The following is a 13,197-nucleotide window of genomic DNA, read 5'->3' on the forward strand; positions in this document are numbered from 1 at the left end:
TCACAAGATAATATCATCAGTTAAGGCAGGAACAGGCCATTTTCACTTCTTTTGTGGTGGAATGTCATCAGTTAAGGCAGGAACCAACCATCTGGATGTGTACATGCAGGTCACAGGGGATATGATGGCTAAGCTTGGGCTCAGAGGCCTGACAGTCACATTCAGAGGTACTGGGGCTTAGGCATTCACATGTTTTTCATATGTTTTTGGTAGGACACTTGAACCCATAACACTCTCTTGAGAGTTTATCATGAGGATTGAATGTGGTAATGCATGTAAAGCTGTGAGCACAGTGCTTGGGTGGCACTTCATTCCATATATTACTTTTGAAAGAAAAAATTGGCTGGGCATGGTAGCTCATGCCTGTAATCCCAGCACTTTAGGAAGCGGAGGTGGAAGCATCACTTGAAGCCAGGAGTTTGAGACCAGCCTGGGCAACATAGTGAGACCCCTGTGTCTACAAAACAATAAATAAAAATGGCTGAGTGTGGTGGCACACGCCTAGTAAATCCTAGCTCCATCCAGGGACTGAGGCTGGAGGATCGCTTGAGCCTAGGAGGTCAAGGCTGCAGTGAGCTATGATCACACCACTGCACACCAGCCTGGGTGACACAGTGAGAGCCAGTCTCAGAAAAGAAAAAGGAAGAAGCTGAGCACCTGGAAATTAGATGCTCTGTGTACATTGTGTGCCAGGCCCCATTTAAGTGCTTGATGTGTATTATCCCACCAAATCCTCACAACCACCCCTCAAGCCAGGCAAGGTTTTCATTTAAATGATGTGGAAGCTGTGACTGAGAGAGGTTAAGGCATTTGCCTGAAGTCACACAGCCTAAGTGGCAGAGCTGAGGATCAGCCTGAAGCCTATGAGGCTCCACCTCATCACACTACATAGGACTGTGCTGTAGTGTGGAGTGGGGGCTGCTTGGAGGGGCAGAAAGCCAGGGAGGAAATGCTGAGCACACAGCACACAGGCCCTGGGGGGCTTTCTGGGTCTGAGGGACCTGGAATGAGTGTCTGCGATAGTGAGAGGCCTAGCTGATGGCAGGCTGCCTGGGGAGGTGCTGGTGAGCTGCCAGGGTGCAGGGCCAACAGGTCTGAGCCACTCCACTGTGACCTAACCGGCCTGGCTGATACTCCAGGTGGGGGGCTGATACTCCAGGTGGGGGGCTGGGACAGGGCTCAGCCGGGGGTGAGGAATGTTGCCCTGAGCGTGGGTACACTCACTTCTCCAGGCTTCATTCTGAGTATACGCGCGGCTCTCCAGGAAGCGAAGAGGGCACTTCTTTACAGAGGCTTGAAAGTGTGGTCATCCAAGATTCAGGCCACTCTGTCTTCCTTCCTGCTTTCTTCTGAAAGGTTCCTTGCACCTAAGGAAGGTAACAATGAACTAGGTTTTCAGTCTGGACTAGAAGTTCATTTACCCAGGTACTAACTTGTTTACTCACTCAAGCATTTATTCATTCATTCACTCATTTACTCTTCCCCCCATTCACCTAATGGCTCACTGATTCATTCATTCACTCATGCTCTCACATATTCATGCCCACAGCCATTCACTCTTCCACCTACCCATCCACCTACCCATCCATCCATCCATCCATCCATCCATGCATCCATCCACCCATCAAACCAACCATCATCCTCTTATTCAATTGCCTTCCCATTCATCCCTTCTCTCATCCCCCATTTTCCCAACCAATCTTTCATTCTTTCTTCCATCTATCTATGCATCCATCTATCCATCCATCCACCCAACCTTTATTAAGCACCTACCATGTTTCCCACCCAAAACTCCCTATGGCTCCCAAAGTAGTTCTGCACCCACTTCGGCTGATAATTCACCTACATATTGGACCCCAGCTCCTTGGCCTCACAGTGGCATGGTTCCCTTGTCTCCTCCTCAGGAGGAGGCTCAGGAGAAGTGGATGGGTGGTCTTCTGCACAGCCCTAGTCTGCAGGTTCCAGCCAGTGACAGCTGCCTGAGACTTGGGGTTTTTCAGGACCCTTTGTGTTGCGAGGGCTTTCCCGTCTTCAACGCCAGAACCATGCATGCTCCTGGGCTCTATGGCTCCAGTGGGGCCCTGTTTTCAGTTTCTTGGGGCCCATTTCTTGCCTCCCTAAGGCCAGAACAGAGCTTCAGACTGTGGGGACCCATAGACTTGGGGGCCCTCCTTGAGGAGGACTCTGGGGCCTCTCTTCTTGGAGTACAGGTGAATATGCTTCCTGGAAAGATTCACTGACACCCGGAGGCTTAGAGGAGGGCAGGGCGGGCCCGGGCAATCTGGGGAAGTCTATGGCATTCAGTCCTGGCCAGAGGGCAAGAGAAAGGGCTCATGGTCCAAAATGGATGCAGGGAATAGGACGCCGCCAGGGAAGCTGGCAGGAGCGCTTCTCATACGTTCCCCAAATGCCCTACTGCAACACCTTGGCTTGTGTCCTTGTTGGCACCTGGAAACCCCTTCCCACTCCCCACCCTGACACTCAGCCTCTGCTCTCCTCTCAGCTGAGTCCACACTCTCCTGCTCTTTGCTTTCAGACACTCTGGTCGCCTTCCCCCAGGGCCCCTACAGAGCTCCATAAAGATTTGCTAAGTGAATGAATGAGTTCTCATTTTACAGATGAGGGGGTTAAATTCCTCGGCTTTTCCCCCTTACCCAGCCTTTCCCCAGCTAGTTCCTCCTCCTTTACATCCCAGCCAAAAGGCCAATCCCGGGAGGCTCTCCGGACGCCCCCTCACTTTGCCACTCCCATTTCCTGCTCTCTTCCTATCCTCCCCCGCCCGTGCCCAGGTCCTGCTCTCTTTACACCCTGACATCTTCCTGCTTGCTTGTTTCCTGTCTCCTGGCAAATGTCACCATCCCCATTTCACAGAGGAGGCAACCGAGGCTCAGAGAAGCCTCAGAGGGAATAGCCCAGCCAGATAAAAACCCCTGGGTCGTGAGCACTTTCTTCCACCCATAGTAGCCAGGTGCTTTATTCATGTGGTTTTACTCTGAAATCGGGATGGCTGTAGGTAATAATAGTGGCCATGCAAATCATATTTCATGACAGTTTTTGAAAGGCGCCGTTTCCACCTCACAGTTCCAGTGCAGGCGGGAGGGACTCAGGGGTGTGTGTGTGTGCGGCGAGTGCCTGCCTGTAGGTGGCTCCGGCCAAGCCAGCCCCGCCCCAGGAGGAGGCTGAACATTAGTCCTGCATGAGGGTGTCTGGGAACAGGGTGCGCCACGGGGGCCCTACCTCACTCCTCCCTCTCACATTGCCGATCGAGTCAGCCCCACGGCGGCAGCACCACGACCGACCGGGATCCTCGAGGTGCCAGCCCATGGCCGAGACTGCCCTCCTCCCCGCCGCCCAGATGGAGAGGCTGGCCCCAGGGCCCCTAGCCTCACCGTGTCCTCGGATCCCGCGGGCCCGCATTGCCAGGCGCTGCGCCCAGCGCCGGGCCGACCTGGGCTGCAGGTACAGGGGTCACGGGAGCGGGAGGGAAGTTGGCCCTACTATGCGCCAGGGGCATGTGCGGTCTGTCTTCACAACATCCCTGTGAGGCAAGAATCTTCCTCCATCGTACAGATGAGGAAACAGAGGCTTGGAGAGCCCGGTCACCTGGCTGTCAAGTGGTGGAGATGGCTTTTAGCCCTAGTCCATGGGACTCCAAACCCAGAGCCTTCCTGGGACACAGCATTGCCCTGGGTTCAGGCTACTGGCCTGCAGGGGTCACTGATTTTCAGATTCTTAGAGACCGTGAGTGACGCCAGTATGTGCCATTTCCTCTTCCTCTGGGTGTAGAGAGTCTTAGGGGGCCTAGGGGCTCAAGATTCAGGAGTCTCTGGGTCAAGTTTCTGGGTCAGTGTGGCCATGTGGTCACCTCGGCTGAGAACTGGTCACCGCTTATTCCTGCTCAGCCTGCCACTGACAGCCAGACCAGAATTTTCAAATAGTCATTTCCCCCACTCTGATTACATCATATTACAATTTGATTATTATAGAAAGTCAAACAGTGCAGGAATACTGTACAGGAATACATATGTTCATTCTTGAAAACTTACTACTGTTAAAGTTTTGACATACACTTTGGGAGAACTTTTTGACATATATAAACCTAAACTTGTATAGTTTTACACAAATAGGCTCTTGTGTTACATGTGCTTGTAAGGTTTTCCCCCGCAACCCCTCAATTAATGTTATGGACATATTTACATATCAGTAACATAAAGATCCAATTCATTCACTTTAGTGGCCTGCCAGGATCCAACTTTATGGATATCTTTGGTTAATTTGAATCAGTTCCTGGCTAATGGACATTTAGGTTGGTTCCAATTTTTAACGATTCCAAGCAATACAGCAATGAACATCTCTGGGGACTTGCATGGGTAAAATTTACATCCTAGACTTGTAGTTGCAAGTTTAAAAGGAATGTTAGAATCTTAATAGACCCTGCCCTCCAAAAGTGTTCTAGCTTGGAACACACCTGCAGCAGGAGACCCCCATTGCCCCATTCATTTGCCACCCAAGGACCTGAAGACTAGACGTGGTCTGTACTCAGAAAGCAGATTCAGGGAGTAGGTGATCCTGATCGTAGGACAACTGAGTCCTAGAATTCCCTTAAGGGAACAACTTCTAGGCTCAGGAAAGGGAGGGGGAGCTTAGTGAGGCCATTTCATTCATACAGCATGTTCGCTGAGCTCCTATGTGCGTGGGGCTCTGCCCCATCCCAGGCAAAAATTACTCAGGATAGGATTTTAATGAGAATCAATTTTAAGAAGCCAAAGACAAGTTTGTTTATCTGTCTGTCTATCTATCTATCTATCTATCTATCTATCTATCTATCTATCTATCATCTATCTATCTATCTATCTATCTATCTATCTATCTATCTATCTTATTCTATATCTTATCTACCCATCTATCTATCTATTCCATATCTAATCTATCTATCCATCTATCTATTCATCTATCTATGTTTCCTATTGCTGCTATAACAAATCACATAGGCTTATCTATCATCTCTCTCTCTGTCTCTCTCTCTCATTTATATTAGTTTTCTATTGCTGCTATAACAAATCACATAAACTTAGTAGCTTAAAACGACACAAATGTGTTATCTGACAGTTCTGAATGCTGGAAATCCCCAAATTGAGGGGTCTGTAGGGGTGCATTCTGTCTGGAGGCTCTAGCAATCTGTTTCCTTGCCTTTTCCAGCTTCTGCCGCTGCCCACATTCCTTGGCTGATGGTCCTCTTCCGTCTTCAAAGGCAGCTCTGTAACACCTTCACACATCTCTCTGACTCTGACCTCCACAGTCATCCCCATGTCTCCTTCTCTGACTCTCCTGCCTCCCTCTTTCATTGATAAGGATCCTTGTGATGACATTGGGCCCACTGGCTAATCCAGGATCGTCCCCCCATCTCAAGATCCTTAGCTTAATCACATCTGCAGAGTCCCTTTGCCTGATAACATATATTCACAAATACTGAGGATTAGGATGCGGACATCTTGGGGAGCTGTTATTCAGCTGATCACACCATCTATCCAACCATGCGTCGTCCGTCCATCCATCTATCTACCTATCTACCTACCTATTATGGCTGTTCCCCTGACTCCACCACCACCCTCCCTTAATCTCCTGGTTCCTTGTGATCTTTGAGACAATTAATATTGAATTCACTATAAGAGCTCGTGACCCACTGAATGTGCTTAATAGCTACTGGTTGAATGAACAGATGAATGATACTTAAGAGAGTTTAAAATTTGAACCATTCATTCTCTTTATTACTGAAAACAAAACAACAAAAGCAACATTTTTACTTCCAGAACAGTGGTGTTTTTTTTTTTGTTTTTTGTTTTTTGAGATGGAGTCTCACTCCGTTGCCCAGGCTGGAGTACAATGGCACGATCTCGGCTCACTGCAACCTCCGCCTCCCGGGTTCAAGTGGTTCTCCTGCCTTAGCCTCTTGAGTAGCTAGGATTACAGGCGTGCGCCACCACGCCTGGCTAATTTTTATATTTTCAGTACAGACGGGGTTTCATCATGTTGGTCAGGCTGATCTCGAACTCCTGACCTCATGATCCACCCGCCTTAGCCTCCCAAAGTGCTGGGATTACAAGCGTGAGCCAATGCGCCTGGCCCAGAAAAGTGGTTTTTAAACCAGGGTTCTGCAAACATTTTATTTGAATTTAATTTTTATTATATCTTTCAAGTATTAAACATCTAGTAAAAATACTACCTCCACTCAGGTATCCCAAATGTTTTTTGTCAACTAAAATTATCTTAATTGTATGATCAGTAAATGCTTTAAATTAAACTTATAAAATCAGCTTATAATAATATCACCGTTACCTCTTTTGTTTATTGAGAAGACATTCCACTGCCAAAGAAAAAAAAAAAAGCGAAAACTACTTCCCTGGAACAAGGTTGGTCTGTTTGCTCCAGGCTAATGTTCTTGTGTATTGGCTCACAAGGTCACTAGGTCAGCTCCCCCAATCCTTTGAGTCTGTTCATCTCACTGGTCCCTTGCTTGTGAGTCATTTAGTTATTCAACAAATTCCAGCAGGACGGCAACCTTCAGGATGTAAGCCCGGATCTGTTCTGTTTACCCACAGCTCTCCAGCACTGGCACAGGGCTGGCTTGTTGTAGGTGTTCGTGAAATATTTGCCTGATGAATGAAATGCTCACTGCCTCTACATGAAGTCCTGTGATGGATATGAGGGTGTGGGTGTGAATAAGATGCTCTCTCAGCCCTTAAGATGTCCACAGGCTGGTCCAGGAGGAAGACATAACACTGGTCACTACCACATAATACACTAAATGCTGACCAGAAAGGCCTGAGCAGGGATGAATAGAGTCAATGTTGTCATCAAACAGAACGTCCCATAATGTGAGGGGGACACCGAATTCACTGTCTATGTGGACTTTATCTTAAAACCATGCAATATTGGCCTTGGGAGGTGCCTCAAAGACCCAGTTGGAGTGAGGTGACTCTGTTGGGATTCCCCTTATCCTTGCTCCCTGTAGAAATATATTTTCTGTTAATTTATGATTGGTATAAAAATGCAAAAAGGTAGCAACTGAAATCCACCTGCCCCTCCCACCTCCAACCCACAAGAACAGCAATTGTGAGAAGTTAAGTGTACATCCTATAGGATTTTGTGCTTCATAAATATTTACATACATGTATACGTAAAATGTATCTATGATCCAATCCATGCACATAATTGTACTTACATACGTGAATTGGTTTGTATTATGTATACTATTTTATAAATGACATTTCCATCTTTATAATATCTTTTCCTGGAAAGACATAGAAATCAACATTATTCTTTTTTTTTTCTTTTGGAGACAGAGTCTTGCTCTGTTGACCAGGCTGAGGCTGGAGTGCAGTGGTGGAATCACTGCAGCCTCAACCTCCCAGGCTCAAGTGATCCTGGGACCACAGGCATGCACCACCACGCCTAGCTATTTTTTTCATTTTTGTAGAGACGGGGTCTCCCTATGTTGCTCAGGCTTGTCTCAAACTCCTGGACTCAAGCAATCCTCCTGCCTCAGCCTCCCAAGTAGGTGGGACTACAGGCATGTGCCACCACACCTGCCCTTACGTTATCCTGTTTAAAGACTGTGTGATGTTTCATTTTATGACTGGACAGTACTTTTGTTAACTAGCCTCCTGTTGATGGAATTTTAGGTTGCTGCTTTTTCTCTTTTGGTTGCTATTATAAACTATACTGCCATGTTCTTGGACATATATCTTTGTGTACTTATGATACATTTTCAGAATAGGAATCATTGAGTCCAAAGGTGTATACATTTAAAATTCTGAAACATATTCTGGGTGGTTTTCCAGGAAGGTTATACCCAATTAGACTCACCAAGTGGGTGTGAGCTTGTTTCCTAATATACATGACATTCTTGACCAGACATTATTGTTCATTTTTAGTCTTGGCTAATTGGATTGGGAGAAACCTGTCTCTTGTTTTAATTTGCCCTTTTTATTATTATTAGTGAGGCTGAGCATCTTTTCACATGCTCAGTGTCTGGCAGAGTTCAAAGGCAGATCAGAGAGGCAGAAAGACCCATTTTGAGTCTAGTGCACCAGCCAGATTTCCTTAATCAATAATGGGTTAAATGACTTGGCTGATTGCACACAGATAGCTTGTAGAATCAATCACCTTTACAAGGTTCACCTTCACTCATATTTTGCTCATGTGTAGCTCAAGTCTCTGCCACTGGGGTCAATGTCAACTGATCTCTCCAGACACACCCCCTTGTATGTGAACGCAACCACTGAATAAATCACCTACACATGGTTTAAATACGTCAGGGGCAGAAGGACAGCCTGAATCTGAAAGCTCAGCTTCACCACTTATCAGCTGTGGACCTCTGGGGAAGTTACTTAACCTTTCTGAGCCTTGGTTCCTTTTCTGTACAATGGTTGTGAACAGCAGTACCTGCTTCATAGACTTGTTGTGAGGATAAAATGACATTAATGAATGTGAGGGCTTAGTACAGTGCCCACCATTTAGAAATGGGACAATTTGTGTCAGATATCAGTGGTCAAAGGGCAAGTTCTTGGAGCTGACTCCAAATAGCACAGGCTTGTTTTCATGGGACAAGTACATTCAGGACTCCTGACTCCTTGGCATAGCAGAAAAATTTGCATTTGAGTCCTAAATCCTCCACTCATCATTGGGAAAGTTCCTTCATTTCTCTGGGCCTGATCCTTCATTTGTGGAATCAGTGCCATTCAGATAGTGGCTGCCGTTCACACTCACACATCCTCCTGGTTCGAAACCCGGAACGGCCACCTCAGATCTGCAGCTCAGGGGACCAGGCTGCTGCTGGGGGCTTCTGACCAGCTTTGCAGGAAAAAGTCCTTGCAAACCACTTTCCTCTAGGGCTCTCCAGCAGGAGGGGCCTCCTCAGATCCTGCTTACAAACCAGCGAAGGGCAGGTCCCTTCTGATGGAGCTTCCTATTTTCCCTCTTTTCTCACAATGAAGCAGAGGTGAAGGTGTTAATTACACCAAGCGGTTAGGCTGCCGTCCTTCACAACCCTGGGGTCCTCACCCTGCCTGCAATGTGGAGGCCGCTTCTCCACCTCCCCTCCTGTCAGGCGTCACCGACTCTACCCAAATTGACCAGCAGATGCTCATCCAAGTGTGAGAAGGTCTTTTCTCGATACTTGCCAGTACTGGGTGTTGGCAATCTTTTCTGTGTTTGCCAATCTGATAGAGTTCATCCTTGTTTTAATTTGCATTGCCCTGATTACTTGCGAGGCTCCACATCTTTTCACATAGGGCATTTGCATTTTATCTCCTGTGACTTGTGGATTTCTATCTGCTGCCAACTTTCCCAGTAGATTTTTTTGGGTATTTTTTTTCTTGTTGCTTTCCAGGAACTCTTTATATATATAGACCGAATAGTAACACTTTATCATTTGTTGCAGATATTTCCTCTCAGTTGAGGAAAAAGGTCCTATGACATTTTTTATAGGGTCTTTTGTCATACAAAAGTTTTAAGTCTTGATGTAATCAACTCAGCTTTCTTCTGTTATGGCTTCTGGATTTTAATTTGTTTGGAGAGTTGTTCTGCACTACCATTTATTTCTTACTGACTTTGTTCTCATTAAACCCTAATACAGACTTCTATCCACCCAGGGAAAACTCCTTTGCACTTCCCAGCATAAAGACCTGCTCCCCTTCCTGGGAGATTTGCATATCTCATTTCCTCCCTGACATTCACTGACTTGTTTCTTTAAAACTGAGTTTCAACACCACCCCCTCCAGGAAGCCTCTTCTCAGCCCACTCCCCCTTTTGTTCTCTAGTTACTACTCTGTCCCCTCGGGCTGTTTGCCCCATCTTAAGAGGACTGTTGGCTGCTGGCTGCTCGTTGGTCGTTGGTCGGAAGGCAGCCTTGTGTTTTCATGTTTTTGGAGTACTTACTATGGGCTGAATGTTTTACAGGCCTTACTTTATTTCATCCTCACTGCCTTCTGTATACTATCACACAATCACCCTGATTTTATAGGCCGCACATCAAGAGGACACACCTAGGCCCAGACAGTGTGACTCCAGGGCCTTGGTCCTTAGCCAGTAGTGGCTAAGGTGACTTAGGGCCACAAATTTAGTGGCTGAAACAATACAAAGGTATTATCTTAGAGTTCTGGGGGTCAGAAGTCCAAAATGGGTCTTACTGGTTAAAAATCCAGGTGTCGGCAGGACTGTGATCCTTTCTGGAGGCTCTCGGGGACAATCAATTTTCTAGCTTCAAGAAGCCACCTGCCTTCCTTAAGTTGTGGTCCACCTGCATCTGCAAAGGCAAGAGTGGCCGGCTGAGTCCTTCTCGTGCTACCATCTCTCTGGTTTTCACTCTTCTGCCTCCCTCTTCCCCATTTAAGGACCTTAGTGGTTTCATTGGGTCCACTCAGGCAACCCAGAATAATCTCCCCAAAATCAACTGATTAGCAACCGTAATTCCATCTGCAACCTTCATCCCACCTTTGCCATGTAACACACACATTTACAGATTCCAGGGAGTAGTGGGTAGTGGGGGGGTTATTCTGCCTACCCGCAGTCACTCTTCCATATTGCTTTTCCAAACTTCAGTCCCCTGCCTCCACCCCCAGGAGTCATCCTGCCTCCCTCCAACCTGGGGCTTAGATCAGTGCCTTGGAGTCACCTGGAAGGCTTGTGCAAACACAGATTGCTGCGCCCCACCCCCAGAGTTTCTAATTCTGTAGTTCTGAGGCGAGGGCTGAAAATGTGCATTCCTAACAGGCTCCCAACTGATGCTGATACTGAAGGTCTGGGGCCCACACTTTGAGAACCACTGGGTTAAGTTTATTAATCCTTCAAATATTTATCAATATCTGCTCTGTTTTGGGAGCTGGGTTATACAATAATAAAAAGAATGTCTCTGGTCTCAAAGAGATCCCAGTCTAAAGGAGAAAACAAACAGGCAATGATCATGGAGGGCGGTAAGTGCCAGGACATCAATGAGCCCAACGCTTCTAGGAGGGCTGCAGAGAAGGCTTCCTGGAGGAGGTGATGCCTGAGCTGAGTCCCAAAGTAGGCACTGAGCAGGCCAAGGATGGGAAGGAGAAGGGTGTTCCTGGCAGCAGCTGCCAACTGGGCAAAACTCCAGGGCAAGAGGGAGCCTGGTGCCTCTGAGAGGTACACGTAGCTCACACTGGCTGGAGCAGAGAGTGGGGCAGAGGAGAGATGGGATTGCAGTTTGCTTTCAAGCCCTGAGCCCGGCTGCAACCCCAGGGCCAGGAGACCTGAAGGCAGGATGACAATCTGGCTCTTAAGCCCTTGAGTGCGCAATGGAAGAGTGAGCGATGAGGACCTCCCTGTGAAGATTTGCAGCAAAGACAGGGATAATGAGGCCATGCCTCACCCCTAGGCCAGCCTAAGAGGGGTGTAACCATGGCAACCAGCCTGATGCTCTTCCTGCTGGTCTTTTCTGAAGGCTTTAAAGACCAGATGTTCTTAATCTGGGGCTCAAGGATGGACCTTCAAAGATCCGAGAACCACTAAAATTATTTGGTAAATGTTATGCATCTCTCTGTGTGTATGGTTCTCCGGAGAGAGGATCCACAACTTACATAAGATTTTAAAAAGCTCCCCCTACTGGGCCACCCCCCTACCCCAAACCAGCTAGGAAGATGTTATAGACCAGGAGTTGTAAACTCTGGTGCCTACAAGGGTTAAGTGGGACCCTCAGGGAGTCACGTGGCAGAGTGTAACATCTCAGGGCATGGTGAGGATTGTGGAACCAAGGTGTGAATGGGAAAACCAAGCTCTGTAATATATTTTAAGGTTTATTCTGAGCCAATGTAAGAGACCCTGGCCTGGGGAACACAGTCTCAAGAGGTCTGAGAAGGTGTCTCCATGGCAGTCAGATTACAGTTTGGTTTTATGCATTTTAGGGGAGACAGGAGTTATAGGCAAAGACATAACTCAAAGCATAGAAGCTGTATAATGGTTTGGCTGGAAAAGGCGGCGTATCTTGAAGCCGGGGCTTACAGGTTATACGTGGATTCAGATTCTTTAATTTGCAATTGGTTAGAGGAGTGAAGCTTCGTCTAAAAATTTGGAGTCAGCAGAAAGGAATGTTTAAGAGAAGGAAGTCTGTTAACCAATATACCGGGTCAGAGTTGCTCGTAGGGGTGTGTGAGTTCACCTTTGTCTGGCACGGCCATAGGTCCTGTTTATAACTGGTTATCTTATTGTCACAAAAAGTCTGTTTTGTCAATCTTGTGATGTCTTTTCTTTTTCTTTTTCTTTTTTTTTTTTTTTTTGACAGAGTCTTGCTCTGTCACCCAGGCTGGAGTGCAGTGGCAAAATCTCAGCTCACTGCAACCTCCACCTCCGGGGTTTAAGCGATTCTCCTGCCTCAGCCTTCCGAGTAGCTGGGATTACAGGCACCCACCACCACACCTGGATAATTTTTGTATTTTTAGTAGAGATGGGGTTTCACCATGTTGGCCAGGCTAGTCTCGAACTCCTGGTCTCAAGTGATTCACCTGCCTCAGCCTCCCAAAGTGCTGGCATTACAGGTGTGAGCCACCATGCCTGGCCATTGTGATGTCTATTTTAACATTAATGCTGGTCAGATGCTGTGCCTAAACTACAAAAGGGAGGAGCGTATAATGAGGTGTGTCCAACTTCCCAACCCATCATGGCTACGAATTCAGTTTTGCAGGTTTCCCTGCAATTCTCTTGGCCAAGAGAGTGGGTCTGTTCAATTGGCTGGGGGGCTTAGGATTTTATTTTTGGTTTATGGAGGGCACTAAGCCTATTTAAAACTTTTTTTTTTTTTTTTTAGAAACAGGGTCTCACTCTTTTACCCAAGCTGGAGTGCAGTAACACAGTCATAGCTCACTGCAACCTCAAACTTCTGGGCTCAAGCAATCCTCCTGCCCACGCCTCCTGAACGGCTGGGACTCCAGTTATGCACAACCACACTTGGCTAATTTTTTTTTTTTCAGACGGAGTCTTGCTCTGTCGCCCAGGCTGGAGTGCAGTGGCACCATCTTGGCTCACTGCAAGATCCCGGGTTCACGCCATTCTCCTGCCTCAGCCTCCCAAGTAGCTGGGACTACAGGCGCCCGCCACCATGCCCAGCTAATTTTTTTGTGTGTTTTTAGTAGAGATGGGGTTTCACTGTGTTAGCCAGGATGATCTTGATCTCCTGAC

General features: G+C 47.2%; 1 protein-coding gene across 2 annotated transcripts in view; it reads left to right on the plus strand.

The window, feature by feature from the left end:
* The first annotated feature begins 3,169 nt into the window (after nt 1-3,169).
* ARHGAP40 (Rho GTPase activating protein 40) overlaps nt 3,170-13,197 on the plus strand; it is a 48,917-nt gene continuing 38,889 nt past the window's right edge. Inside the window, exon 1 of one of the 2 annotated variants that reach the window (XM_008951272.4) lies at nt 3,170-3,459. In XM_008951272.4, the coding sequence (XP_008949520.2) occupies nt 3,197-3,459 (263 nt within the window). In that variant the 5' untranslated portion in view covers nt 3,170-3,196. The remainder of the gene's footprint in view (nt 3,460-13,197) is intronic. The other variant, XM_055104483.1, reaches the window with a different exon arrangement.

This window comes from Pan paniscus, chromosome 21 (assembly GCF_029289425.2).
Source record: "Pan paniscus chromosome 21, NHGRI_mPanPan1-v2.0_pri, whole genome shotgun sequence".
Lineage (NCBI taxonomy): Eukaryota > Metazoa > Chordata > Mammalia > Primates > Hominidae > Pan > Pan paniscus.